The 27388-nt window shown below is 37.0% G+C and overlaps 1 protein-coding gene across 5 annotated transcripts in view; it reads right to left on the bottom strand.

Annotated features, from left to right (window-relative positions):
- Positions 1-23771, bottom strand: part of LOC149564757 (MADS-box transcription factor 15-like) — a 287442-nt gene extending 263671 nt beyond the window's left edge. For 2 of the 5 annotated variants that reach the window (XM_089818349.1, XM_089818350.1), the window contains exon 1: positions 23189-23520. In XM_089818349.1, the coding sequence (XP_089674475.1) occupies positions 23189-23370 (182 nt within the window). In that variant the 5' untranslated portion in view covers positions 23371-23520. Of the gene's footprint in view, positions 1-23188 lie in introns of all 5 variants that reach the window. The other 3 variants (XM_089818352.1, XM_089818354.1, XM_089818353.1) reach the window with 3 other exon arrangements.
- Between the last annotated feature and the right edge of the window lie 3617 nt (positions 23772-27388).

The raw sequence follows: 27388 nt of genomic DNA, 5'->3' as shown, positions 1-27388 counted from the left end.
TGAAAGGAAATGTTGCTCTTTCGTGGAAAGAACTGCAAAGAGACAGAAGAAGAAGGTGAGAAAGATCACTAGATGGAGATTGATGGTGACTAAGTTGAAGGCTAAGTTCATTCCTACTAATTATGAACTTGAGTTGTTTAAGAGGTTATCTGAAGCAGAAAGATATGACTGTGAAAGATTATATCGAGAAGCTCTACAAGTTGACTATTCTATTTGGTCATAGATATTTGTCAAAGGAAAAGGTAGCTCAATATGGTAACGGTTTGAGATTCAATATTCAGGATGAGGTTGGTATACTAAGTATTTCTTCAGTTGAGGATGCTTATCAATATGCTCTGAAGGAAGAAGATAAATTGAAGAGGAAAAGTCAAAGTAATGCTAGAGGGAAGGAGAAGCAGGATAGCTTGGCACAAGCTAAATCGAGTACAAAAGGTGAACCGAAACCCATTCATCAGGAAAAAAAAGGGCAAGTAGAGGGGAGTTTAGAGGTAATTGTTTCAGATGCGGTCAGGAAGGGCGTAGATCTTTTGAATTTCCACATGGTAGGAAAATTATTGTTGTGAATGAGGTTGCAGTCCAAGAACGTCAATCTAAGAAAGAGAGAGTTTTCTAGCTTGACGAGATTGGTTGGTCAGAGGACACTGGATTCTTGTCAAAGGACTAGTTTGTTCAGCACTTGTTGTAAGTCTAGTGGTAAAGTCTACAAGGTGATTGTGGATGGTGGTAGTACTGATAACCTTGTTGCTAAGGAGATGGTTAAGAAACTTGGTTTTAAGAGAGTGAAACATCTTTATCCTTATAGGATTGGCTAGTTGCAAGGTGAGCATGCTTTTGAAGTGAGGGAGCAATGCCTTGTTGATTTCCAGATAGTGTAGTATAAGGATCAAGTGTTGTGTGATATTGTGTATATGAACAGCTGTCATGTGTTGCTTAGTAGACCTTGGCAGTATGATTGCAAGGTTGTGCATGATTGTGTCAAGAATGTGTTTACTGTTGAGAAAGGTGGCAGGAAGTTTTCCCTAATTCGTTTGCAGAACGAAGAGCTCATGGAAGAACCTAAGTATTGGCAGATTCTAACAAGGTTGGAGATCAGTATGGAAAGAAGACTTGTAGCACACCAAGGATGGACATGAAGAAGCAGAAGAAGAACAAGGGAAAGAATGTACAAATTGAATACTTGGAGGATATGTATGTGAAGAAGCCATTTGGGATCTATGTGTTGAATACCAAAAGATCTTCCTCTAGCTACTGAGAACATCATTTCGAAGTTGGGGTGTTTAATGCAGAAGCATCCTGGACATGCTAGCAATTCTGCATGTTTGGAGGGATTTTGTCTTAAAATTGTGGAGCTCAGTAGATACTGGTGTTCGACAAAAACTATCGAGCTCGGCATGGTCTAGGAGCTTGGTAATGCTTAGGAACTTGCTAATGCTCGATTTAGTCTTTTTGGACACTCGGTTTAGTCTTGGTTCCTGTTGGTGCCGAGTTGTCTATGAGCTGACTTTTGGCATTTAATTTATGTATGGATATTTAATTTTTGTTCTAGTTGACTTGTGGCTCAACATAATTTAATGTAAGGAATTTAATTTAGTTTATAATAAATTGGGTTGACTTGTGGCGTACTTGGCTATAAGAAGGGTTTTTTGTGGAATCTTTAGGTATGATTATGGGCAATCTGTCTTGGAGAAGAGGATGTGAATTTTGAAGAGCTAATAGTTGCAGCATGAAGACCAGAGGATTGCTTGGTGGACCTGATGATACAAGTGTGAATTCTTCTTAGTGTTCTTATCCAGTTTTAGTTCTCGACTACTGGGGATTGACATTGTAAGTTGGATCTTGCAGGATCTTCCAGAATTGATATTGTAATTATTGTGTATTTGGTCCTAACTCGGAAGGGCGTACAACCAGGAATATTGCATGTAATAAGTTATATCTATGAATAAAGAGTTATGATTTGGTATCAGATATTGCATTATTGTTGCTTTGTTGTGTTGTTTCAGTTGTGTGGTTACTTGTTGGGGGTTAGCACATCTCCTTTAGGGATTCTCCTACCTTGAACTGCATCATACATATATAGCCATCATGACCACAAGTTGGTGTAACAAATACAATTGTTACAAAATATAGGTCATGCCTCAAAGGGATATAAACGACCACAATTAAAAAAAGTTAACATCTGCAGCATCAAAGATAGGTACACACGTGATCCAAAAAGAGATCGCTAAGGATCTTGGAAGCTTCGATATCATGAAAAACCTCATAGAATCAAATAGCCATACATTACTCTCCATGCCAGGAAATGAATGCACTACAAGAAAAGAGAAGGGATAACTCCTCAGAAAGGTCAAATAAAGTTCCACAAACATAGGTGGATAACCCATTATAGGTCCTCATTAGGTAACCAACTACGTGGAAAGAAATTCCATGAAAAACATAGGACTTTCCTCAAATAGTAAACAAGAAAAATAAACTACTAATATTTTTTGGTTGATGCAAGATTGGCAAAGAATTGAAGATGCCCCTTGACGCAGCACAAGGCAAGAGAATCCCCAAAGGAGATGTCCTAGCCCCCAATTATATAACCACAAAGTGGAAACATAACAACAAGAAGCAACAATGCAAGATCTGATACCAAATTATAATAATTTGTTAATAAAATATAATTGATTACATGCAATATGCCTGGTTGTAAGGCCTTCCCAATTAGGGCCAAATACAAACAACAATTACAAAATCAGTTTTGCAAAATCCAACAAGATCCAACTTACAAAACCAATCTCAGCTAGTCCAGATACACAACTAGATAAGAACATCAAGAAGAATCCACACTTGTACCCTCAGGTCCACCAAAAGATCCTCTAGCTCCTAAGCCACAATTCTAGCTCTTCAAATTTTCATCTATCCTTCATTCCATCCCAACTCAATGACTAAAAGACTCCACAAAACCCCTACTTATACCAATCTAAGCCACAAGTTGGCCTAGCAATTGCAAATTAAATAAAACTTAACATTAAATACTTGAAGAGCCACAAGTCCCCTTGCAACAGCAATTAAATATCCAAAAATCGATATCCAAAAAAAATCATGATATCTCCTAGCTCCGATTGAATTAGAGCTCGTGATTCAAACCAAAGGCAGGACTTTAGGTCCTCTACAACCCCTTAAAGGTGCAAAGGATGATTCACCAAGGATAAGTATGCATTCATCATGAAAGTCAAGCACAAAAAATTGTCGCACAAAACTGCCAGAAATCAATACTCTGGAAGAATTACCATATCTCCCAACTTATGAGGAATTAGAACTTGTGCCTTTGACAAAAGTACTCTAGGCCCTCTTCAAACCCTAAAATGGGCATCCTATCATTCATTACAAAAAACTAGTTACACATCTTGCAACAGGCACCCAAAAACCAAAAAACACAGTTCCAGCAGCAAGGTACAAATAGCTCAAACTTCAACTCAATCGATCCAATCTCTATGCAATCATGAGGAAAGGTTCCCCAATGTGTCTCCAACACATCCCTAACTATGAAAGTATAACCCCACAAAAATCCAAGATCAATTCTCCTCAACACTTCACCAAAATTCCTCCAAACATGTAGGATTGCAGGCAAGCCTAAGATGCTCTTGCATTAGATACACCAAGTTCAAAAAGATGTTCTAGTAACTGGAAGAACATCTTGTGGGATTCAACATATAAATCCCAAACTGGTTCTTCACATACACGTCCTCCAAGTCTTCAACTTGCACACGCTTTCCCTTGTTTTTCTTCTTCTTCTTCAAATCCACAAGTGTTCCATACGTCTACTTTCCATGTTGATCTCCAAAGCTTGTTCACCTTGCAACCAGCCACTCCGATAAGAATAAGGATGTCTCACTCTCTTCAAACCAAGTTTTTGAACCATCTCATCAACAACAAGGTTATCAATACTACCACCATCCACAATCACCTTGCAAATTTTGTCACCATACTTAAAACAAGTCCTGAACAAACTAGTCCTCTGACAAGAATCCAATGTCCTCTCATCAATCAGTACTCACCAAGCTAGTAAGCTCTCTCCCAGCTCAGGAAAACTATCTTGCATTGCAACTTCATTCACAATAGTAGTTGTCCTCCCAATTGAACATTCAAAATATCTATGCCCTTCTTGACCACACTTGGAACAATTACCTTTGAACCCACCTCCACCTGTCCTTCATTTTTGTTCAACAAGTTTTGCTTCACCTTTTTCTTTTCGTTTAGCTCGTGCTGAACCATCCTGCTTCTCCTTCCCTTAGGAACTACCTTGATTCTTCCTCTTTAGCTTCTCCTCTGCTCTCAAAGCATACTAATAAGCATCCTCAACTAAATAAATATTTAGCATACCAACCTCATCTTGAATATTGAATCTCAAACCATTAATGTACTGCGCTACCTTCTCTTTTGACACTACTCTATGCCCAAACCAAATAGTTAACTTGTAGAACTGCTCAGTATAATCATTCATAGTCATATCCTTCTGTTTCAGATTCTGCAACTTTTTACACAACTCAAATTCATAATCAGCAGTAATGAATCTTCACTTCACCTTCCTCTTCTCTATCTCTTGGTAGTTCTTTCCACCAAAGAGCAGCATGTCCCTTGAGCCTAGTTTATGCCAACCTTACTTTGACTGGATCCTCAATATCCTCAACCTCAAAGTAGTATTCCAATTGATGCAGGGAGCTCCCTTGAATACCATAAACTCATAATAGAAACATAGAAATAACATAAAATGCAAGAACAAAATATGGACTCCTTATTTGCACTACAAATGTGGAATTACAGAATTCATAAGTACAATATGCTAACCCACATGGGCACCTTCATTACAACAATCTAGATGACAAGCTGCCAACTATCACCCAGAACTGTCCTAGACAATGTTCGAGTCTTTCTTTAATAGGCAATTTTATACCGCCCAAGAAGGTTCTAGATGCTCAAACTTAATACCTAGGGCCGACAGACCCTAACAATACACATAGAGTCGGCCAAATACATCTTTGACAAATTATTTTAGAAATTTTGGTAGCCCAAATTTTGAAGGCCATAACTCACGAATCGTTGCTCCGATTGGCTATTATAACCACTTTTCAGAAATCCCAACTTCTGATCTACAGGCTCGAAATGATGCAAGTGCCCTTCCATCAAGTTTTTGGACATCATTCGGGCACTCTAAGCCCTCCAACAATGAGCCTAAAGATTTTTTAGCAAATTTTTCCACCAAAAATCTCCAATAACTTCTCTGATACTTATGCTTGAGCAATGAGATTTTTATGGTAGGCTTACAACTCTAAAATGAACCTTCCTGTAGAAAATGAGAACATTCCAAGCTCCTATGAAAAACTTACTAATAATAGCAAGTTCCCATAAATAGTAACCACCCTATCTACTAGTCCTTATTAAAATAGAAAAGGCTGAAATACAAATTTTTTTGGGGTGATGCAAAATTGCTCGTACACCCAAGATGCTCCTACATCACCAATTCACCAATCCAATCAATCAGGTCTTCAGGATTCAAAGTACCTAAAAAATTAGAAACCTCCATCTTATGCTTCAGCTTCAACTAAGTTCTAGGTTGAGCAAACTGACCAGTCCTAATTCCACTAGGTCTCTCCACATGATCAATTTTGTGCTCACTATTTGATCCAGCAACTTCAAAGTCTTTGACAACTTCTTCATTACTACCTTCAGTACCTACATGCCTAGGTACACCACCTAAAGCACTTACAATTTCAACAATCATGTCACTCTTCATCAATGCTATCTAAGATCTGAAATAGGCTTTAACCTCCTCCATCTCAGATTTGAAATCTGCTTTAACCCTCTCTGAGATCCGTTCTTCAATAGCATCACTACGATCATCAATTTCCCTAGGGTCCAATCTTCTTGGAGGAATCTTCCAAAATTTTAGCAAACCCTAAGCAACAAACCCACCAATCTAGAAGATCAATTAGCCACAAGATCAACCTTCTTTGCAAATCCTCGTGTAAACTACCTCAGCTTCGGCAATCTCTCAACATGTTGAGGAACAACCTTCGCTCTGATACCATCTGATGCAACAAAAGGTAGGAGAATCCCCAAAGGATATATCCAAGCCCCTAGCTAACCACCCAACGAAAATACAACAACAAGAAATAGCAATGCAAGATCTGATACCAAATTACAATAATTTGTTCATAAAATATATCTAATTACATGCAATATGCCTGGCTGTAAGGCCTTCCGGGTTAAGGCCAACTACAAACAGCAAATGCAAAATCAGTTCTGCAAGATCTAACATGGTCCAACTTACAAAACCAATCTTTGCTAGTCCAGATACACAACTGAATAAGAATATCAAGAAGAATACACACTTGTACCCTCAGGACCACCAAGAGATCCTCTACTTCCTAAGCCACAGCTCTAGCTCTTCAAATTCGCATCTATCCTTCATTCCATCCTAACTTAAAGACTAAAAGACTCCACAAGACCCCTACTTATACCAATATAAGCCACAATTCAGCCTATCAATTACAAATTAAATAAAACTTAACTTTAAATACTTGAAGAGCCACAAGTCAGCCTGCAACAACAATTAAATGTCCAGAAATTGATATCTGAGAAAAATTGCAATATCTCCTAGCTCCAATTGAATTAGAACTCATTCTTCAAACTGATGGTAGAACTTTAGGTCCTCTACAACCCCTTAGAGGCAAAAAATCTGATTCACCAAGGCTAAGTTGGCATCCATCCCAAAAGTCAAGCATTCAAAACTGTCGCGCAAAACTGCCAGAAAATTGATACTCCAGGAGAATTGCCATATCTCCCAACTGATGAGGAATTAGAACTTGTGCATATGATAAAATGAAGTAATGTAGGCTCTCTTAAATACCTAAAATGTGAATCCTCTCATTCATTGTGCAAAATTAGTTACATGTCCTGAAATAAGCACCCAAAAACTAGAAAACATAGTTCTAATAGTAAGGTACAAATAGCTCAAACTTCAACTCAATCCATCGAATCTCTATGAAATCATGAGGAAAGGTTCCCCAATGTGCCTCCAACACATCCCTAATTATGAAAGCATAACTCCACCAAAATTCAACCTCAATGCTCCTCAACACTTAACCAAAATTCCTCCAAACATGCAAGATTGCAAGCAAGCCTAGGATGCCCCTGCATCACCCCTACATCAAAGAATACACTGTGAATAGCCATCAAAAGATCTCTCATTGGAACATGATCTAGCTAATATCTTTGAGAACATAGTAAATAGTGCTCATGGGTGCCCTAAACATAATCCTAAGCTCGTGGATATAGGGTTACTCTTTTGAAACCATGCCCGATGCTCTTGTATCAGATTACGACCTGATTACAATCTACAATCCCTTGCAACTCAATACCACTAGAAGAAGCTACTAAATCATTATCACCATTAGAATCCCCAACCCTAAGATTTTATAAAAGCTTGCGATTGCTACAACATGTTGTACAATAGTTGGAAAAAATTCCTTAAGGGATCTATCCTCAAACCTCTAAAATTATACATCACAAGTGTATAGTACATCTGTGATTTCATTGCAAGTGTTATCTAATATGAAACTTTACTTTTCAAACTAGATCTTAGAATTATCTAATCCATACAATTACTGATACTACACATAATATCCCTCAAGTATATTATCTAAGATTATGTCCTTATATTGCATCTACAACTCCATTACATCCTCGTTTCGCATCGTTATTCCAAATTAGAATCCTTAGGAATAAAAGCATAACACATATTTCAGTTTTGAAACCACACAATAATATTCTTCCTTCAATTAGACAAATTCTAACATTGGTACAAATCTCACCGTTACAAGTCTCTTCCAAAGGAAACGACACTCATTTCATCCCATTTCTTGTAATGTGTAGGCGTACTTCCAATCCCCCAATCTTAAAATTTTAAAGTTTGGTTACCTTGGAGAGATTTCCCAGAATGTTCTCGGATTTTCCTCCAACATGTTACTAAGGATGACGGTTAAAGTTTTGATATGTAGACACAAAGCTATGTTCAAAGAATTCAAAATTCAAGTTCATTGCCTAGGTTCGGCAGTACAAATTCAAAATGAAATCTTGAAAGAGAAGCAGAATTGGAATGCAGAAGGGGATTTTGAATTCTGTGCAAACAAAATCAATTTTTATGTTTTCCAACAAGAAGATGCGGAAAATGGCCTCCCACGATCATTTTCCATGAGGAGAAGACAATAATCAAAATTCCACCAAATGCTTTGGAAACTCCAAAGTAGGAATCTCAATCGCATCAAAACCAAATGGTACATTAAAAACTATTGACAATGGAAAAGAAGTTGAAAAAGGTTGATTGAAAGATATCCTCACAACTTGCGGAAAATGAAGGAAGAGGTGATTTTCACTCCCCATTTGGGATTTTCTGCAATGGAGCGCCGGATTTGGGATTTTCCACCAGAGAGAGGCAAATGAACAAAGTTCGACAAAGGCATCTTTCTTTCTTAGGGGATAAAGTCATATACAAAATTAGAGTATTTTGTTGAACAAAGATGCAAATGCCAAATCTTCATTGGAATTCCTTATAACATTATAGTGACATTCATTGAAGGATGAAGCACAATTGGGGAGGTCAAATTTGAAGAATAAGAGAAGACTTGATCTTAATAGAAGGATCAAAAGAATCAGATATTGGGACTTCGATCAAGAACATTACAAGGTAAACTACAGAGAGCCTCGATGATCAAATACACAGAGCAGATGGCAACACCAATAGAGGATTAAGCCAAGAACATTTCATAGTTGATCTATAGGATACATGGTGGAAACCTAAATCCAAATTTTGCCAATAGTTTTGGAGTGTTCAAAGCTCACATTCAATATTGAGCCCAATATAGAAATCTTCAATCCTATTTGTCATGATCAAAGCATAGTCACAATTTTGGAGCATAGTTTTATTACAAGATACACCAGTTCAAATGATTGTGGGTAAATGCTAGAAGAACCAACACAATGCCCAAGTCTCAGTGGAGAACATATGCAATTTGTGTAACACCCATGGTGCAGTTGCTCACACCACTATGTTAAAGCCTGATGCTGAAGGCCAACATCTATCATTGGAAGCCCAAAAGTCATTCGAAGGCCATAAATGGAGGCTTGGTATCATATATTTCACTGGCGGAGATGGGAACCAAATTAAGAAAGAGATGATACGTATTGAGGAGGTCAGTAGCAAAGGATTTACTGAGGCACCAATTCCATAGCTACCAAAGAAGTCGAGCTCCATGGAGTGCTAAGCCAATACTTATCACATCTACACCTAATGTGATCAAGTTAGTGAATGGTGAATGCAAGAACTGTGTTGTGGAAGTAGAGTATATTGAACACAGAGATCCATTGCCACCCGTGTATGCTCAGGTCAAAGAGTTGCTAAACCAAATGACCATCGATCAAACTAACGAAACAGGGGACGAGCATGGAGTAGTTGTCAAAGGCATGATGTCGAGTAAGCATGAATGAAGATCCAAACACAAATGGAGAGGCATCTGACAATTTGAAATCAATGTCTTTCTTTAGAAGACATGCCAAAGATGTTCATGGTAATTTAAAACACAATCAAGACAACAACAAGTGAGTAAGAAAGCCCGAGCATGGAGTTCAACATTAAAATTGTGAAGATTCATCATATGCCCATTGGCAGTAAGCATATAGCACCTAATATCCAAATGTAATGACTATGGAAGAGCAACTGCGATGGTAGAATTACTTGAGAACTATAAATGATAACTTTTCACTATGAAGACATATTTTTCATTGCATATCTCTTATATGTTTGCCAGTATAAAATATTGAAGGTAATTATAATTAGTTATAATGTTGGCAACCACCAATTGTAAAATGATTCATCATCAATCAGATATAGGAACCAACAAATGCAGATGCACGGTGTGACAAAAGATTATGTGAAGTGTCACTAGATAGCCAAAGCGCTTGACATGTGTCATAGAACATAAGATTATACAAAGACAGTCAGCAATAACAAGGGAAGAAAAAATTTCGGCCGAGGAAAGTTCAAGAAAAAAGCTAACAAGACATTTCTAATTCACATAGAATCGGGTTCATGGAAAATATAGAAAGGGGAATTTGAGTAAAGACATATGAAGATTGATGGAGACAAAGTTGACAGTGTGGAAGACTCTGAAACTAAAGAAAAAAGCTTTAATCATTTGCCATATGTCAAAAGGACATGCATATAATACATTGCTTTTCGAATCTCTGGTTAGCTAAAGTCTTGATATAAAGTAGAGGCAAAAAAATTAAAGTAATGATAAAGAATGATTTTTAACCTACTCCATTAAAAGTCTTCCTTTTAAAGATCGGCTACTAAATAAAAAATTGAAAAGGCAAAAGAATCAGTTATGAAATTGAAAAGCCACCGTGAAAACTAAAAAAGTCACAAGAAGAGGTGAACCAAATAGTTATGGAAGAACCGAAACAATCATGGGATGCCATTATTTATTGTAAAACCTTTTCATCTGGAAGGGGTTCTTCTTTTCTACAAAATGTAGGTATTGTTGGAGTGGAGGAGAAGGCATTTTAATTTTTGTATTTTCGTTTATGCATTGGAGATTGATATTTAGTTTTTGTCATAGATTTGGCTGTAGATTGCAAGAAAATATAATTAGAGTGTTGTGTTTGTTGTGTTTAAAGCAAGAAAGGTTTTGTTATGAATCAGAGTATTTGAGCATCACTTTTTCGAATTACTTTCAATCATAGTATTGTTACGGTTAGTCTTGAGTACTTTCTTGCATTCTCGGTCAAATGGTGAAATGGGTGATAGATCGGAGTACTGTCATTCGTTCCTAATGTAAAGATTAGGATGTTTAATCTACATTTTCGTTTCATGTCACTGCATTTGCACACATAGCATTCATATTGCATTACCAATTTCGAGGAGTCATAGGAAGTGTGAATTCCTAGGGTTGGCTAGGTTTAGAAATGAATTCACTGCCCAAGTTAGTTCTGTCTAGGGCTGGCTTGGTTTTGCCTCTTTCATTCTTAGGTTAAGAACGTACCCAGTTAGTTTAGGAATAAAACAAGATTCGTTGAATATCAATTATAAGGGAGCTGTAACTTTTAATTCAGAGGAAATCTATCAACCCAATGATAGACTATCCCATTGTTGGTATCAAATTGTTTCACATGGAATTGTGCATTTAAGAGTTAAATTAAAAAGAACAATTTGTTTACCAACATAATGGTATATATGTTCTTCCTCCTATCATGAAATGTCCTTTTATTATACTGGCCTAGTTTACCCAAAAAAATACTGAATATATCCATATTCTTAATATCACATAGAACTTCATCATCATAAGATCCTACCTTAAATTTCACCAAACATTATTCACTTACTAATACCCTATGATTATCCTTTATCATTTTTTTTTATAAGGCTTATGGTTCTTTAATCTCTATAATTTCAAGTTGATCACCAACTTCTCTAAGGCTAGCTTATCTAAAATACCATTTTCAATGATCACCTACAACATATTCCTCCAATCATAAATCTTATTTTGAATAAACTCTTCCTCTACACTGGTCCTTGATCCATCTCATTCTAACATAGGTATCTCCTTATCATAAAAGCTTCTCTATCATCAATCTAGTGTAGGGATCTAGTAGGTTGTCCCTCAAAAGAAGATCTTCCAGGGTTCTCTATCCTCTTATTATGATTTCCTCAAACACATCTAAAGGCTCCATGTATGATAGAAAAGAATCCTAGGTGTCAAAGAAATCTTGCATCATCCAAAGATATTTTTGGTTTGTCTTGTCAATTAGAGTTATCTCAGTGCAGATTTCTTCTTTTGGGAAGCTAATTATCTTTAGTAAGTTGGTCCTTGGAGATTACAATATTCTAATTTCTTCACTAGAGGCTCATTTTAGATATACTAGCCTAGCAGTAAAGTTCCATTACAAGATCAAGACTTTTTTTGAGGATATTCAACAATTTTTGTATTGGCAGCAAGGTACAAAAACTTTGAACTCAAATTTAAAGGATTTAAAGGCTCTAAAATGGGGTCAAACCTTGGTTAACTAGATCATGTACAATTCATGTGCTATAGAGAATTTCATGGCATTTCGAAAATGGGGTCACAAAAGCCAATCAAAATTACTGACAAAGAATTATGGCCTCCAAAAGTTATGCTTCGTAAAATGGATGAAAATAAATTTCCTTCAAAATTTATTTTGAGTTCCAAAATTGTTTGGTGACAACTCTAATGTAATAAAATATAAAATGTGTTCCACAGGGATGCGTCCCCTAAGGTTTTAGGGTCAAGGGACGAAATGGGGACGCGGGGATGGATTTTGGTTGTCCCTTGAGTCGTTCCCTTTTTAGCAAATTCAAAAATGTCCCCGAAATGGCCAAGTTTTTTTCGCAAGAAACTTGGGGATGGCCAGCAATACCAGGGACAGTTTTGTTGTCCCCTATCCATCCCTAAACCTGTTGGCCATCCCCTTTTTTCCAGCCAATCTAGTAAAGGCAAAACGCTGCAAAAAAAAACATTTTTTATCTAATTTTTGTTGTCCATGTCGCCCCTAGTCGTCTTAAAGACATAATAAAAATATGCAAACCATATTTGGTCCATTAAAACACTAACTCTTTTAATCATTTTTGGATTTGACATACTTGCTAAGAGGAAGAAAAAAAAAAAAAAAGAAATAGCAGTAGTGAGGAAAGATTGTGTTTGGTGAGGAAAGCTTGCATTTAGTATTTACTAACTATTTTAGTTGGACTTCTCTTTATAGCATTCTGATTTCAGTATGATACTTGAAGCCTTTAAGCATTTTTATTTTTGCTATATATGTATGTGATGTTGTTATAATGGAAGTACTTAGTATTTTCCATTTGATAATATTCCATGTATTGATCTTCTAAAATGTCTATGGTGAATGGTTTATCAATGTTATGATATACATATTTTGATTTTGTCTCTAGATATAAAAAATCCCCTATGTTTTTAATTGTCATCCCCTAAGATCCTGTCTCCTAAATTTTGGCTTCAACCCGTACCTGTCCCGGAAACACGTCCCTATCCCCTAAAATGTCCCTGTCCCAAAAACTCCATGGAACATAGAATATAAATAATGATGACTTAGGGTTGGTCAACCTCAAAGTTTAGGGTACGCCAATCTAGAACTTTACTGGGGAGTGGAAAATCACATGTATAGTAAAGGCTCTTAGGGTTGTCTAAGATAGTTATGGCAATGTGTATGGTGTCTTTGGATTTAAAAATATTATAAAGAAAATTCTCACGTGTCTTTACATGTTATATTTGTATATATTGTGATTCTATTTAGTAAGAAGTTGATTTCCTATTATTGCACATTGTTGTTATTTCTCTATTTTGTTGTGTGTATTTGTGTTTATAAGTGAAGTACCCATCATTAATATCCTCTACAATTTAAACAAGTTCCTCCAAACATAATCTTATCCTCCCTCTTATATCCATTTTCTCCACCAATCTTATGGAAGTTTATATTTTCCTTTCAATGTGAGTCATCTTCTTTTCTCTCTGCCTTTCCCTTTTTCTAATGTGCAAAAGATCTTCCTTGAGTAAACGATCAACTTCTTTGAAATGTTCCACCTCTTCCTCTATCTCTACTCATGCATTTTGTTCAACTTTTCCTTAGTCTTCAAAGCATATTGATAAGTGTCTTCCATACTCTACAATTTAATTAAATAGTTCTCATCTGGTATATGGGTCCTTAGATCATTAAAATAAACCTTACAAATTGTTCATTATCATCCTCCCTGTGACTAGATCTACTATCCAACTTACATAAAATTCCTCAATAAAATCCTTCGCACTAAATTCCTTTTTGTTTAGGCTTTGCAACTTTCTAGAAAACTTCACTTCAGAATTTTTAGGGAAAAAACATAATCTTTGACTTTTTCACCTCTTCCTATCCTATAATCTGATTTTTTCCTAGCCTCTTCTCTTTCTATAGGCTATAAATGTTCCCACCACAATGACATGTGTTGTCCTTTCAACTTTTTGCTACCTCCATATCATCACTTGTACCTTCAAAAGGAAAGTATTTCTCCATCTATTTTATCTAAACAAGAAATTAATCTAAAACCAACTCACAATCATAGTCTCGTGGATTGATATGTGGTTTGGTATTTATCAAAAGTAGGACTCCAAGAATCTTCCAACTCTTCAATGAAAATCTAATTTCTTCTCATATGTGATCTCTTCTTCTTCATCACTCCCATCATCAACATGACAACCTCTTCTCTACACCATTTAAATAACTTCTAATCATGTTGCAATCTATCTTAAAATATCCCTCATAGCTGAATATGCATCTCTCCTTACTTCAAATCTAGCATTTTCTCTTCCAATCATCCTTGCACAAGTGCTTTGCAGTTGTAGGTCAGTTCCTCACTCTTCCACCCAACAAAAAATATTTTCTAGGTCTTCACAAACTTAGGAATGAAAATTTGCTAACTCGTGTACAAAATCTTTCACTAATACCACTCAATCAAGATACGGAAGGATGGTTCTTATAGGGAATAATTAAAGTCGTGCAAGAAGAGTCACGAAATAGAAATAATAACAAGGAATTGAGAGAATGAAAACAACTGGATAGCAACATGCAACCTTGTACAAAATATACATACATGCCTACTTACATATTGAAATTCAGACCATTATCTTTATGAACCTCTAATTGTTATTCTTCTAAGAACCATGCAACACTCCCCCAACTAGGGTCGATTACATCAATTTATAGAACTTCACATAGCGTCTAGATTGGCCAAGAAAGATTATATTTCGCCAGGTGAGAAAATATAACACCAAATATACGTTAAGACCTAATACTAAAGAAGTCTTTCATCAAGATTTCAAATGAAGTGCCAACACATAGGTACATCGTGTTAGAGTAAATTATTTATTACTCTAGGTGCTTTAGCTCTCTTAGGTGCATATAATTAATATCTTATATTAATTATATTGTGCAAACCTAGCTTTCTTTCCTTTAGGGTTTCGTTCACCTTAAAAGGTTGAACTTTTGTATTTTGTTTATACAACTTAGAATACATTTTTGCTCTCACATTTCTCAGAACTTCTAAGCTCTGCTTTTTCCATTTTCTGGCTTCTCTTCATTGCAGGATATTTGCATGCAAGTGTTCTTGAGGGTCTGTGAAGTTGGATTTCTCAATTTCTACATGGTATTAGAGCGGGCCTGGTGCTTCCTCTTTTGAAGATTTTTGAAGCCATGATTCGCAGTCAAAAACCCCAGCTTTTCTGGAGTTTTCTTCTTTAGACGAGGAAAGGGCAAATTTTCGGGGCACTTTGGGCTCAAACGAATGCCGCCATTGGATCCGAAAGGCCATTTGCAGTCAAAATACATAAAAAACTTGCTGTTTTTGGCCTTAGGGTGTGTAGGAAAAAAATTTTGCCCCTCCGAAGGCCGTAGGGACACGTTTTTCAAGAAAAAAATTTTTAAAATATTAAAAAGGACACGTTTTGGGCCGCTCTACGCACCGGCCACCCCGACACCACCCCGCGGTCGCTAGAGCGCCACCCACGCTCGGCCCCAGCTCCGTTGCCACCAACACTTCACCCGCGGTGTAGCCTCCGCCCCGCCACCACCAACGGACTGTCGGCCTGCCAGCTCCTCCGAACGAGCCACCAGCCAAGCTCCGCCTTTGCCCCGCTGCCACTAGCGGTGCCACCGCAACTGCCACGACGACTGACGTCAGCATCCCAACTGCTGACGTCAGAAAATGGTCACTGATGTCACTTGCCGGGAACATTTTTCGGCGAATGCTGACGTCACCTTTCCGATGGATGACGTCATTTCCAAGGAAACATATTTTTTTCCCAGCAACGTCCTGGAGATGACCATAGGGGCATTAATTTTAAGCCCATTTCTGTAATTTTCCAGAGAGCCTATTTTTTGGAGCAGCAGTCAGTTTTTTGGCTATAACTTGAGCATATAGAGGTCTTTTTCCGATCTAAAAGCAGTGTCAGAAAGCTGACTCAGAAACAGAGACATTGGTGCTCGTTTCGTGTGATTTCGAGTTTGTTTGGGCTTCCAAATTTGGCATTGAAGTAGAGGCTTTTATTTTCCTCTTCTCTGCATCTGAATTCCAAGTTCTTTTCTCAATTTTTGTGCTTTTCCATAGTTGTTGCTTTGGTTTTGGAGGATATTTTTTATTCATTGTGGGGGGAGCATTTTCTATTCTGTAATTTGCTTTAGAATCAAACCCTTCTACTTCCCTCTTCTCTTTCTCTTAATGTCGGTTTCTTCTATGATCCGGCTCACGCCGCACAACTATCACACTTGGAAGACACAAATGACTAGACTTCTCATGTCAAGAGATCTATGGTCTTGTCTGGATGCGAATCAGCTTGCTCTTACACGACCTTATGAGGTTCTACAACACAGGAACAAAATGGATGAAGCCATGGGACTGATTGCACTCAACATTTCAGACAATCTGTTATTTCACTTGGATGGTTTGACTACTCCACGGGCTTATTGGCTCAAATTTTGGACTTTGTTTGGCCAAGTGAATGAGTTTCAGGCACTTCAACTTAATGCAGAGTTGACTTCTTTGACACTTGAGAACTTTCCCACCATTGAGGACTTCTTGATGAAGTTCAAATCTTTGCGCACAGTTTTGCAGGGATGTGGTAAAAACAAAACAGATGAGTGTATCTTTTTGATACACTCAAAGTTGCGAGGACAATATCAGATCTTTTCTTCCACTTTCTACTCCACCATGGATGCCTTGGGTAACAGATATCGGATGCCCTCATTTGAGACATTTTGTGATCAGTTGACATGGGAACAAGCTAAGATCCAACAGGTGGATGCCTCTGGCTCTTCCAGCCAAGCATTGGTTGCTCAGACTTCTCAGGGGAAACAAAAACAGAAAGCCAAACCGAAGAAAGATGCACCAAAAACTGATGCCAAACCTCCAGCTAACCCTTCCAAGGGTAAATCTACTTCGAAGTCTACTGAGCCTACCTCCAATACTAAGAAGAAATCAACTGAGACCTGCAGTTTTTGTGGAAAGGATGGACATCCCGTTTCTAGGTGTTGGAAACGTTTGGAGGCTTTAGAGGAAGCCATGCAAGAGCATCACATTTCAGCTCCTAAGTCTGCATCCCCCCCTACAGGGAAAGGTCACGCTCTTACTGCATGAGCTATGACTTCTGGGCCTACTTGGATTCTTGATTCCGGTGCCTCTCACCATATGACAAACATTCAGCAATTGGTCACCTCACTTGCCCCTTCTCCTACTACCCAAATTGCTATTGGGAACTCGTCACATCTTTCTGTCATGGGTTCTGGTTCTGTTGCATTAGCTGGGGGCTCTCTTCAGGATGTTCTTCTTGTCCCTGACATTTCCACGAACCTATTGTCTATATATCTGATTTTCCAGTCGGACTCTGGTAAGACAATTGAGTTCTCACCACATGATGTGGTTATTCGGGACTTACATGATTCTGAGATGATTGTGGCTACTGAGAGTGTTGATTCTGCATCTTGCCTCTATAGATTTGATGGATTTGAGTCTTCTAATGACACAGGTTCATGTCTTGTTGCACATGCAGATTCAGTAAGAAGACTTTGGCATGAGTTTTTTGGCCATGTCAATTATAGATATCTTCAGCAGATGAGCACACATGCACTTGTTCTTGGGCTTCCCCAGATTTCCTATACAGATGGTGTTTGTCAGGGTTGTGCTCTTGGAAAACAACATAGGGATCCTTTTCCACATGGACGAGCCACTCGTGCTTTGGCACCACTGGAGTTGATTCATAGTGACCTCATGTCATTTCCCACTCCTCCTTTTTCAGGTGCCAGATATGTGCTTACTTTCATTGATGACTTCTCCAGACGTGCATGGGTGTACTTTTTAAAGTACAACTCTGATGTCTTCGATTCATTTCGAGTCTTCAAGATATTTATTGAGAAGCAATCTGGTCTTTCTATTCAGCGGATACACACAGATAATGGGGGGGAGTATGTGAACCAAGCTTTCAGGGATTTTTTCTCTGAACATGGTCTTCAGTATCAGTTTTCAGTGCCCTACAACCCTCAGTAAAATGGTGTGGCCGACACGAAGAACAAAACCCTTCGGGAGATGGCTAATTGTATGATTCAGAGTAGGTCCATGGATTCATGTTTTTGGGCAGAGACTGTCAATTGTGCCAACTACATTCAGAATCAGATGCCTCATAAGGCAGTTCGAAATATGACTCCTGAGGAGGCTTGGTCTCATGTCAAGCTTGATGTATCTTCATTCCGAGTTTTTGGTAATGAAGCATGGGCATTTATACCCGATGCTTAGAGGAGAGCAATAGAGCGAAAGGGCCGACACCTAATTTTTGTTGGCTACTGTCAGGATGTTAAGGCCTACAAATTGTTTGATCCTAATTCCTGCGAGGTCCTATTTCAACAGGATGTCCAATTTGATGAGCGCCTTCCTGCAATAGACACCCCACATCCAAAGTCTACTTCACTTACCACCACTCCCTCATCTCTTCCAATCTCTTTTTCGGATGATGAGGATGATGATCATGTTGATCTCCATTTACCTTCGCCACAGGATCCTCCCCAGATGCCTAAATGGGCTCAAGCTACAGTTGACGCTGCAGGATCACTAGCTGGTGACCCTACCACTTCCCGTCACACCCGTTCACATATTACGGGTTCTAATCTTCTCAGTCATGCTATTTGTGATGATCCTCAGACTTTTGCAGCAGCGATAGAACATCCTGAGTGGGACAGTGCAATGGAGGAGGAGTATTGTTCTTTGATGAAGAATCATACTTGGGATCTTTGTTCTCTTCCTAAGGGAAGAAAGGTTGTGCGATGCAAATGGTTGTATCATACTAAGTTTGCTGCTGATGGTTCCATTGATAAGCGCAAGGCCCGTCTTGTTGCGAAGGGTTTTTCACAGATTGAGGGTATTGATTACACTGAGACATTTGCCCCTGTCGCCAAGATGAACTCTATTCGCCTTGTCTTATCCCTCGCAGCTTCACAGGGATGGCCCATTTTTTAGATGGATGTGAAGAGTGCATTCTTGCACGGTGATCTTACTGAGGAGATTTACATGGAGCAGCCTCAGGGATTTGTGCAGGATTCCACCTTGGTTTGCAGACTTCGCCGCTCATTGTATGGTCTCAAACAGGCCCCTCAGGCTTGGTATGAGAAGATGGACTCTTTTCTGCTTTCTACAGGCTTCACCCATTGCCATTTCAATCCTACAGTCTACATTCAGTGTCTTGAGGCTGAGGTTTTGATCCTTGTGCTATATGTTGATGATCTTCTCACAGGTAGCTTGTCCTCTATGATTAAGGATGTTCAGAGAGCATTGATGGACTAGTTTGAGATGACCGATCTTGGCCTACTACACTATTTTCTTGGTCTCTAGATTGTTCAGTCCCCTGTTGGAATCTTTGTTTACCAGCAGAAGTATGCTCTTGACATGCTTCGATGCTTTGACATGCTTGATTGCAAGCCTGCTCCTACACCTTTTCAGTCGGGTGTTACTTTGTCTACCTCTTGCACTTTGCCTTCAGTGGATACCACTTTGTACCGGCAATTGGTTTGCAACTTGTTGTACCTGACACACTCGTCCTGATCTCTCCTTTGCAGTGGGTCTTGTCTCTCGGTTCTCCCATGAGCCTCATGAGAGTCATTGGCAAGCTGCCAAGCATATTTTGAGATACATTCAATGCACCTTGATGTATGGCATTCATTACATAGTAGGGACTCCTCACATTGTTGGCTACACTGATTCGAATTGGGCCGGTGATGTCAATGATCGAAAGTCTACTTCTGGCTTTGTTTTTTGTCTTGGCTCTGGTCCTATCACATGGTCGTGCAAGAAGCAGCAAGCTCACGCACTTTCATCTACAGAGGCTGAGTATCGAGCCGCAGTGCTTGCTAGTCAGGAGATTTTATGGCTTCGGCAGTTGATAACTGAGTTTGGTTTTCCTCCTAATCGTCCCATTGTTCTATGGTGCGATAATCAGAGTGCTATTCACATTTCCCGCAACCCGGTGGAGCATCAACGCACTAAACACATTGAGCTTCATATGCATTTCATTTGTCATTTGATACAGGATGGTGTTCTCTCATTGGAGTACATTTCCACTGATGCACAGGTTGCTGACATCTTCACCAAGTCATTTGCATTGCCTCGCTATCTTCAGCTGCGGTCTATGCTTGGGATTACGGAAGTTGTCCTTGGGGGGTCTTCTTGAGGCCTTCCTTTCTTCATGTTTTTTTCAGCATTTTTATTCTATCTATTTTTGGAGAGGGGTTTTTCACATTGGGTTTTCTCGTTTGTCTCCGGTTCATAGAGATTTCCTTGTATTGGGAACTTAATCAGGCCTTGTTGCCGGGACCTATTTTTTCTGCTTTCATAGCTTTGCTAGGTTAGCTTCCTCCTAAGCTTCGCTTAAGGGGGGGTGTTAGAGTAAATTATTTATTACTCTAGGTGCTTTAGCTCTCTTAGGTGCATATAATTAATATCTTATATTAATTATATTATACAAACCTAGCTTTCTTTCCTTTAGGGTTTCGTTCACCTTAAAAGGTTGAACTTTTGTATTTTGTTTATATAACTTAGAATACATTTTTTGCTCTCACATTTCTGAGAACTTCTAAGCTCTGCTTTTTCCGTTTTTTGGCTTCTCTTCATTGCAGGATATTTGCATGCAGGTGTTCTTGAGGGTCTGTGAAGTTGGATTTCTCAACTTCTACACATCGGACAAGAACTTAGGGACATCGAGTGATGAGTCAGATAGATTCATAAACCACAAGGATGATTTGAATGATCTTAAAACTCCAACTAGTCATGGTGCAAACCTAGAGAAATATCAAACATGATATGAAGAACATGCCACGAGGTTTGCAAAAGCAAGTTAGCCAAATCAAGAAGTTACTAAAAAGAACACTAAAACTAAACTAAATAGGAACAACTGAAAGAAAATATATGTTTAGTTGATGCAAGATTGCCAAGAACCAAGGATGTTCCTACATTAAAATCTTTCTAACCTACAAAGATCACTATCCTCTTTTTTCCTCTGCTATAGCTTCTTTAATGCTTTGAGTAGTTCCAAGTTCCCAAGCACTCTTTCTCATGCAAACTTTTGAATCCAAACAGTCTTCATAAACCTACTCTCATGCCAAATCAAGGAAATGTAAAATTGTAACATAAAAAAATTGTTCAATCGATTGAATAGATTACAAGAGCTTCTTGATCAAATGACTAAAAATCAAACTATCTAATGATAAATGAATTACAACTACCTTATTCTATAGAATTCTTGAATACTACAAACTTATCTTGACTACTCTGAAAACTTGTATAATTCAAAATAAACAAAAAAAATCCTAAAATAAATAAGATAAATCTATACTAATAAAAATAATTACTAATATTTAATAAATATGAACTTTTTTTATAGATTATCAATTTCATAAGAAAAAGTACGGACTCATAATGTATTCCAATAAACCATGTGTCAAAATAAAATTGAATAATTAATATTATTATTTATAAATAATTAGAAAACATAGAATTTTGCTGTGAGATCATCTAAAACTATGAATCCAACTTAATTCAGAAAGCTCTCTAAACATTACTTAATGCATGTCTCGCGCATCCAAGAAACAAAAATTACAAGTAATATAAAAAGAGAAAGATAATAGATACACTAGAATAAGTAAAGTGGGGCATTTGTCCCACCGCCGCCAATAAAATCTACTCATTCTGAACGGGTATGAGGTAGGTACTCTAAGTCGAAATGGACCTTATAATAGCAGGCATTAGCTAATCGTTAGACAAAATGTACTCAAGACAAAAAAAATTCAAAAAGAATTCAAACATATTTTTTGTTTAGATTCATGAAACCATAGTGACTTTTAAATTAAAAAAATTGTTGTTTTCGATCACAAAATATGCATATCATGAAGATCAAATGGTGAAAATTTAAAAAGATCAATGTGTTTTCAATTTTTTAAAATTTAGTCAACAATACATTTTGTAGGAAAGATAACAGCGTCATAACAACATCCTCTCTGTGAATGGGCAATGATGGCCTATTGGTCTTGACTCATAATTAATGATGAGGTAACATATTGCAAGCCTTGTGAATGACTGTACAAACTTGGTTAAGGCAATGATCACTCCATCTAAACACACTTGCACTGCATGAATATTGTGCCCTCACGTTGCACAAAGATTAGTAAAGCGTTTTTTCACCAACACAATTAACAGAGATTTTCTTCGCTTCTTCAATGGAATAAGTAGTGCTAACGAGGAGTAAGGGATGTTTGCTATCTTGAAATTATAATTTCCCTAGAGATCAACTAAAGTTATAGTTCGTTCAGAACTATTCAACTTATTAACTGTAGAAAGTAATGAATCAAGAATATTCAATGAATCAAAAGTTTTCTCTTCAGCATTTGTTTTTGTTTTTTCCCAATTTGATATTAGAATTAGAATTTTTTGTTATTTCTAGTTGGAACATAAGTACAAACTTTTTATTTATTTATTTGCAAGTGATTTTAGTGGTTGTAACTACTTATTAATACAAATTATTTTTAAATCTCAAAATATTTCTACCTTAAAAAGTAAACTATAATGTAATTTGTCATAATTTATGTTGAAAAGAAAATGATAAGGCTAAAATATATTTATAGATATCTAAGACATAAAACATAGAAAAAGAGTTATATAGAGCTCAGAAATAAATAAACTCAAAACGTATCAGACATATAAATCAAGACTAAACAGTGAGGTAGTTTAAACGTGTCACATTTTCCCGCCCACAATAAACGCTGCTCATTCCAAGCGTAAACGAAGAACTTTCAGGTTTTCTTGAAGGATTCCTGAATGACGGCAGTGCAGGTTTGAAATGGGAATGAGGAAATAGAAATTAAGATTAGGTAAAATAGAAAGGGATGCTTGTATAACGCAAATGTAATAACCGCTTTGATGTAAATTGTATCGATCTGTTTGCAAGAATCTTTAATTTTCAAAAATTTCGCAGCTCAGTAGAAAAATTAAAAGCAATTTATCGTTCGAAGACTACAAAGCAAAGGAAAAAGGGGGAAAGGGGGGATTCCTTACCTGGGCTTCGCGGACTCGTACATTTTCCCGGTGGGCGAGAAAATGATTAGGCCGACTTCGGCATCGCATAGAAGGGAAAGCTCCTTAGCCTTCTTCAACAGTCCGCCCTTGCGTTTGGAGAATGTAACCCTTCGATTAACAGGGTTCTGAATCTTTTTCAGATGCACCTTTCCCCTCGCCATTCTCTTCTCTTCAATTCGTTTGCTGCAGAGCGCAAGAAAGAGGGTTCCCACGAGCAAATGGTCTCCACCACTCAAATCACAATGAGAGAGAGAGTACGCACGTTTCTATTATTAAAGTGAACATCGTACTTATAAACCTAGGTAAACAACTCAGACTGGAAACCTGCACATTTGAACGAAGAATGTCCTATCATTAATTGCCGTTTTCTGACGTTAATCTCGTGCTTGCTGGCTTGCTTCGCTTTACCAAAGATGTGCCCACGACGTTAACACGCCAACCAGGCTGAAATGGACTCGACCGGTACTAGCCCAAATATTTTGTACGAAAGAGAAAAGTGGGTTGGATGGCACCTCGTGGACGATACGAACTTCAAATTTGACACTCGCTTGTGGCATTCAACAATTTTATCAATGGTTGCTGCTTTTTTTTTATTATGAAATTTTTGGATTTGATTGTATAAGATTTGTTTATCATGGGTCTTTTGGATCGGAATTTGTGATCTATCATGGTGACACATGAGATTAAAAGGCAAAGAAAATTTAGATTACACACCTTAAAAGGTGTAATAAGAAGGGAAATTTAAGAAGGTGGGGGAGAGAAAGGAGGAAACAATGAGCACTTGTTGGAATGTGTAATTTTCCCTCAAATGAAATATAAAAGCATAATGAAGGATTTTAGAAATTTTTGGATTGACGAATAAGGTTAGGTAAAATTTTACAAGTCATTTATGTTTAGATAGTTCTAGAAAAGTTTATTTGTTCTATGTGAGTTAGTTTATAGATGTTTCCAGAAATAATCAAAGAACTCTAAAAATAGAAGCATCTTGTAATGGTATTGATATGGACAAAATGTAATTGATATGAGCAATGTAATTGATATAGGAAAGTTAATGAAATATATTGGTGTTGTAGCACATTGAGTATTTTTCCATTTTAGTTTATTTTGTCCATCCATCTTTCACAAGGTGTATTAGCAATGTCGTGGTTCTCTACAAGTGGTATCAGAGCTAGGTTAAGAAAATCCTATCACCATTTGTGACAAACGAATCAAAGTCAAATTAAGTGGGAGAATCTTGTCAACATTTTTGACAGAAGCAGCTAATCAAAGCATAGCTGAAGAAGGAAGGAATTTGTTTGTCATCATTTGTGACTGATGAAGCAATCAAGACGTAGCTAAAAGAAGACATGAATTTGATTAAGGTTATTAGTGAACCCTGTCACTGGCATTTGTAACAGATGAGAAAAAATTATCAGTGGATCCTATGAAAAGAGGAAATCGTTGGTAGCAAATTACTAACAAAATAATTGTAGATATTAAAGGTTGTAGCCTTGGAAGACACTATTCATGCATAAACGACTATGAAGATTATTGGAAAATAACATTTTGGCATTAGGCAAAAGAAAGGAATTGGATAGTCAATAATGATAACAAAAAGGAAAACGACAAGCAAGAGAAAGGGGAATTTGAATGTCACTTGTAGAAACCCAGGACAACTCTAATACACATTGTGAAAGGTGGATGGACAAAATAAACTAAAATGGAAAAATACTCAACGTGTTGCGGCACTAATATATTTCATTAACATTCCCATATCAATTGCATTGCTCATATGAATTACATTTTGTCCATATCAATAACATTACAAGATGCCTCTATTTGTAGCGGTCTTTGATTATTTATGGAAACATCTAAACTAACTGACATAGAACAAATAAACTTTTCTAAAACTATCCAAACATAAATGACTTCTAGAATTTTACCTAACCCTATTTGTCCATCCAGAAATTTCTAGAATCCTCTATTATGTTTTTACATTTTATTTGAGGGTAAATTACACATTCCAACAGTAGTTTGAAGCTAAGTTGGCCATTTTTTCAAGTTTCCCTCTTGTAAAATATTAATCCAAAGATAGAGGATAGATCTTTCTTTAGGTTTGAAGTGTGAAAGGAATTAAAGGTATAAAAAATGCTTACTAGTACTAATCTAGTCAGTTCAAATTTGAGTTATTAGAGAAATAAATAGCAACACATTCATAAGGAGATAATAAATAAACATAAAGATTGTAGACTAATCCATTATTTTCACATATTAATCTCTTCATCAACAATCAATCTATGTACTTATTGAATCACTTAAGTTGTTTTGTCATTGGCTTGTACAGTAGTCCCCACTTTGGTCTTTGCTAGCACTAGGTTTTATATTAGTAATATCTTGCTTGTGTTTAGTTCAATGTTGTAGGTTCTTGTTTATTACAAAGCTTGAACTCGTGAATGTCATGTCCCCTTTTCAAATAATTAAAAATAATAATCTTTGCTAAGGCAGGCAGGCCCAAAAAGGTGAAGTTTTGAAAAAATTGGATAATCTTTGAAAGCTAATGGACTAATAAATGAAGATTATTATTAAAATATGTTTTATTAACCCCTCTTGGACGTGAGTTAGGGTTATGCCCTTTTTTAAGGGGTTCGGAGGCATTTTGGGCGGATTCCAGAACTTGATTTTTGCTCATTTCTTTGTTATTCTTCAGAGGCTGCCAAACTTGTGGAGAAGGAGACCCAAGAACGGGAGTTTGCAGGTTTCCAGGAAGACCCAAGAACGGAAGTTTGCAAGTTTCCAGGAAGGCTAAGGATGGGAGTTTGAAGCCATTCCATGTGCATACTCATACAGAGTTTGCCTTTGTGCTGAACAGTGCAGATTTGTGGATTTTCGGGTGTGTTTTTTGGTATGAGTTTGGTGTTTTCAGTTGAGGATTTCATATCAGTTTGGGTTGCTACTGTATTTCAGACTTTAAGATGTTAAAATAGAGCTGAATATATGTATTGGGACATGATTAAACTTTTGAGATAGATTATTAGTGTTTTTGTGGTGTTTTCGGGCATTTTTGTGTTAATTTCGGGAGCCCGATGAGCATAGTTTTTGTCCTACATTTGTGAGTTATTGTGTAAAGGCTATACAGATCTGGAAATGTCATTTTGTAGGCTATTATGCTACGAAATTTTTTGTAAAAATGTCCATTTTCAGATTTATTAATAATTTGTGAAGTTGTGAAGTTTTTTGGCACTATTTCGGACATACCCGATTTGAGTTTATTTGAGAAATTGGTGGATCTTTGTAATATTGGTTGTTTGGTTTTAAAAATTTGATTTGAGGCTTGAAATATCATATATAAAATCAGTAAAGGGACATTTCAGTGAAAGTGTTATATTTTACCATTGGAATGTCCTAAATTGTAACCCCTTATAATTCTATGCTCCTTTTTGGGTCTATGCTTTATTGTGTCTTCTTTTGGGTCATTTTTGGCCTATGTTTTCTTTATATCATTCAGATTGTTGCATATGCTCATGAGGTAGCTTGATCAAATGCCTTGAGCATGTGTATTCTAAAACCATATTTTGTTTTCCCCTTTTTAGTAGATTATCATAGTGGGCTAAGTTAATTAGCATCATAGTCCATCAAAGAAAAGCCCAAATTTGAGTGTGTTAAATGATCAATTATTTACATCGATGATATAATCCTAATATTTTGATGTCACCATTTGAAGTTAGCCCAAATGTTAAAATAGCTTGAGAACTATATAGAGGGAATACTTTATAATTCATTTCTATATAAGAAAATATTTAGTAGTTTTCATTAAAGAGCAATAATTCTCTCATGAAGGGAAGATCTGAGTATAAGGCACGTCAAGCTAAAAGAACCTATCTATAAATATACTTTGATAATGGGTTTATTATGAGTTACCATATTATTACACCAACACTTGGGGAATTATCTAAATAGCATTACATCAACACCATTATCAATCCAAAGGTATACCTTGTAAATTCAACATTTTATTTTGAATTCAACATGTTCTATATGACATGTAAGCTCTCTTTTATAATAAGATAGTAGAGGTTGATACCACCTATGATTTGACTTAGATAATTTTGTTGGCAATATGGCTAGGTAGATGTATGAGTGTTGTCAATTATGGAAACATATCCATTTTGGTATTTTATGATGTAATTAGAATTAGAAAAT

Source organism: Cupressus sempervirens, chromosome 3 (assembly GCF_028749045.1).
Source record: "Cupressus sempervirens isolate cs-2001-9-10 chromosome 3, ASM2874904v1, whole genome shotgun sequence".
NCBI classification, from domain to species: domain Eukaryota; kingdom Viridiplantae; phylum Streptophyta; class Pinopsida; order Cupressales; family Cupressaceae; genus Cupressus; species Cupressus sempervirens.
This window is presented reverse-complemented; position numbering and strand designations above follow the sequence as displayed.